Below are 3,150 nucleotides of genomic sequence, written 5' to 3' on the forward strand. Positions count from 1 at the left end.
AACCCAATAATAGAGCTAGAGAAAGGACTGAAGGAGCAGAAAGGTTTTGCAACCCCATGAGAAGGACAAAAGTACCAACAAATCAAAACCCCCAAGCTCCCATGGTCTGAAACACTATCCAGTGGGTACACATGGAGAGACCCATGTATGTGTATGTAGCAGAGGATGGCATTGTCTGGAATCAATGGAGGTTGAGGCCTTTGGTACAGTTAAGGCTCATTTTGACAATGTAGGAGAATGTCAAAGTGCTGAGGTGAGAGTGGGTTGTTGGGAGTTGGAGCATCTTCATGGAAGTAAGGGGAGCAGGGTGGTAGAGAGGGTAAAATGGTAAATATATGAAATGTAAATGAATATGTAAAATATCCATGTATGGATTAACATTAAATGATTATATGATTAACATAAAAGAAGTAGGTATGTGAAGGAAATAATGGAGTTATAATCCAAAATTTAAATGAAACAAAAAGAAGTAAGTGTACAGTGGTGATTGTTAGCATTTCAACACTTGTTTCCTTATATACAGTTTTATTATAAAACAAAACTATCTCTTTAATTTACATAAAATATAATTCCACATACTTGTTTTATAGATCTTTCCAAGTAAAAAAGTAATGGTCAATTGTAAGGACTTGAATGTTGATACCATAAATTTGCCAAAAGTAAACTATAGGGGTAGCATTGCTATCCAGGTATGAGAAGAGATTTTTTTCCTTTTTCATTATTATTTACCTATTACTAATGGAAGAGATTTTGAAATGTTAATTTTCCTTTAGCTGTTCAATGGGAGTGAATCAGAGTACAGAACGTTTGTATGAAACTATAGAATAGCCGATCCAAATGACATAATCCACAACTCAATATTAGATTAAAACATAACTACGTATTTAATAAAAACTACTATGTGATGATATTATATATGAAAAATGTATTTTAGAATATGAGTAGATACATATTCAACTTAAAATGCATCTTAATGAGACTATATTGATGGAGAGTGCAATTTTGAGCTAATGAGCCTCTTGACTGTCTCTATTACATCTTTGTTCCGTAGGCTGTAGATGAGGGGGTTTAGCATGGGAATCAAAACTGTATAAAGCATTGTTGCTACTTTGACCAGAAGCTGTGAGCTGTTTGCATTGGGTACACAGTAAAGAAGGAGAATAATCCCATGAAAGATGCTGATGGCCGTCAGGTGGGATGTACAGGTGGAGAAGGCTTTTCGGAGTCCACCTTTAGAAGGCATCTTGATGATTGTGACAACTATGAATACATAAGAGGCCATAGTGATAAGAAGACTACTACCCTCACTTAATATGGAAATGCCTAAGCATATCATCTGGCTAAAGGAGGGGTTAGAACAGGATACAGAGATGATGGCTGAATACTCACAGCCAAAGTGATTGATGATGCCAGGTTCACAATAAGACAGCTCTAAGAGAGTGCATGTGATTATCACAGCACACAGACCTCCCCACATATAACTTCCCGCTACTAGGAGAGCACACAATCGATGAGACATAGCAACAGTGTAAAGCAGGGGGTTGCAAACAGCCACAAACCTGTCATAGGCCATCACTGCTAACATGAACATCTCTGTGATCACACATGCACAGCCAAAGAAAAACTGTGTCATACAACCTTTTAAAGAAATATATCTATGTTCCACAATCAAGATCTCTAACAATTTTGGTGTAAATACACTAGAATAGCATATATCCAAAAATGAAAGATGACTCAGAAAAAAGTACATGGGTGTGTGAAGCTTAGAGTTGATCCTTCTCACCAAAATTATGCCGACATTTCCCACCAGAGTGACTGTGTAAATTGTTATTACCATAAGGAAGAAGGGTGGTTGGAGGTGTGGGTATTCTGAGAAGCCCACCAGAATAAATGTGGTTACAGAACTCTGGTTTATCATTGAATGTACCATGAGTTACCAGGTATTAAAAAACTGAAGAATAGGAAAAATTAAGAAATTTTATCAGTAGAACTTGGCAAGTTGGAATGTAGATGCCTAGATGAAGCTTGACATAACGAAGACAGATGATAGTCATGTGGTCATAGGTGTCCTTCAGTTTAGATTCTTCACCTCAAACTCTCTTTGATTATGCAGGCTAGATATGATTTTTAATCCTATATTTTCTCATCTGAAATGAAAATAAATAACTACATGAGTTGCATATAAATTACACACAATTATTTCTGAATTTTGAAATGCTTCATAACAGACAATAATTGCCAAGAACTCAATCAGGCATGAGATAAGTGCTGTCATGCTCTTATGTTTGAGAAGATGCCAGGAATACTAAATGCATATAGTATGCAAGAAAAATGAAATAACAAAAACTGGTCATAAAATGTCTGAAATAAAAATTAAATCTATGATAATAGTTTTGCTTTGGTTGTTTTTATTTACTGATTCAACTTTGGGTCTTGTTAATGCTGGACAAGAAAATAATATTATAAATCTACCACATTTCTTTTCCTGTGGAAAATTTTAAGACAGACTTAGTTGAGTGCTCAACCTGGCTGGCCTTGATATTGCTAGACTATGGATTTACCTGGCTCAAAGCACCCTGACAAAGTTTCAAATCAAATGATTATTAATGATTTTTATAGCCTTTACTTCCATTTTTTGTTAACAATATTTTTCTTCACATTTTTTAACATGAAGCTCCTCTGGTAATAAAAGCCTTTTACTTTGTCTTTGAAAATAACCATTACACTGTTCATCAGAAATAATTTCAAATTCAATTTTGTAACTTCAGAGACCTTAAATATTTAATTAGTAGTAGTGGTCATAGTAGGAGGCAGAAGAGGAGGAGGAGGAGGAGGAACAGGAGGAGGAGGAGGAGGAGGAGGAGGAGGAAGAGGAGGAGGAGGAGGAGGAGGAGGAGGAGGAAGAGGAAGAAGAGGAGGAAGAGAAGCAGTAGTTTTATTTGCTTACTTAAATTACATATATATATATATATATATATATATATATATATATATATATATATATCATATTTTCTCAGCCTCTATACAATATTATTTTCATTGAGCATTCCATGTGTGTGAGTATCCTTTTATCCTTCTCAAATTCTTCACATATATCCCCATCATTTTACACTCTCAACTTAAGATTTTTTAAAAAAAAACTATCGTAAT

At 35.0% G+C, this 3,150-nt stretch overlaps 1 protein-coding gene across 1 annotated transcript; it reads right to left on the reverse strand.

Moving 5' to 3' along the window:
* Positions 1-979: 979 nt before the first annotated feature.
* On the reverse strand, positions 980-1,930 carry LOC308428973 (olfactory receptor 1165-like; the record flags this gene model as incomplete). Its single annotated transcript, XM_080927613.1, has 1 exon — positions 980-1,930. One exon carries the CDS (start codon positions 1,928-1,930, stop codon positions 980-982), a length of 951 nt encoding a protein of 316 aa, XP_080783739.1.
* Between the last annotated feature and the right edge of the window lie 1,220 nt (positions 1,931-3,150).

This window comes from Micromys minutus (genome assembly GCF_963924665.1).
Source record: "Micromys minutus genome assembly, chromosome: 13".
In the NCBI taxonomy this organism is placed as follows: Eukaryota; Metazoa; Chordata; class Mammalia; order Rodentia; family Muridae; genus Micromys; species Micromys minutus.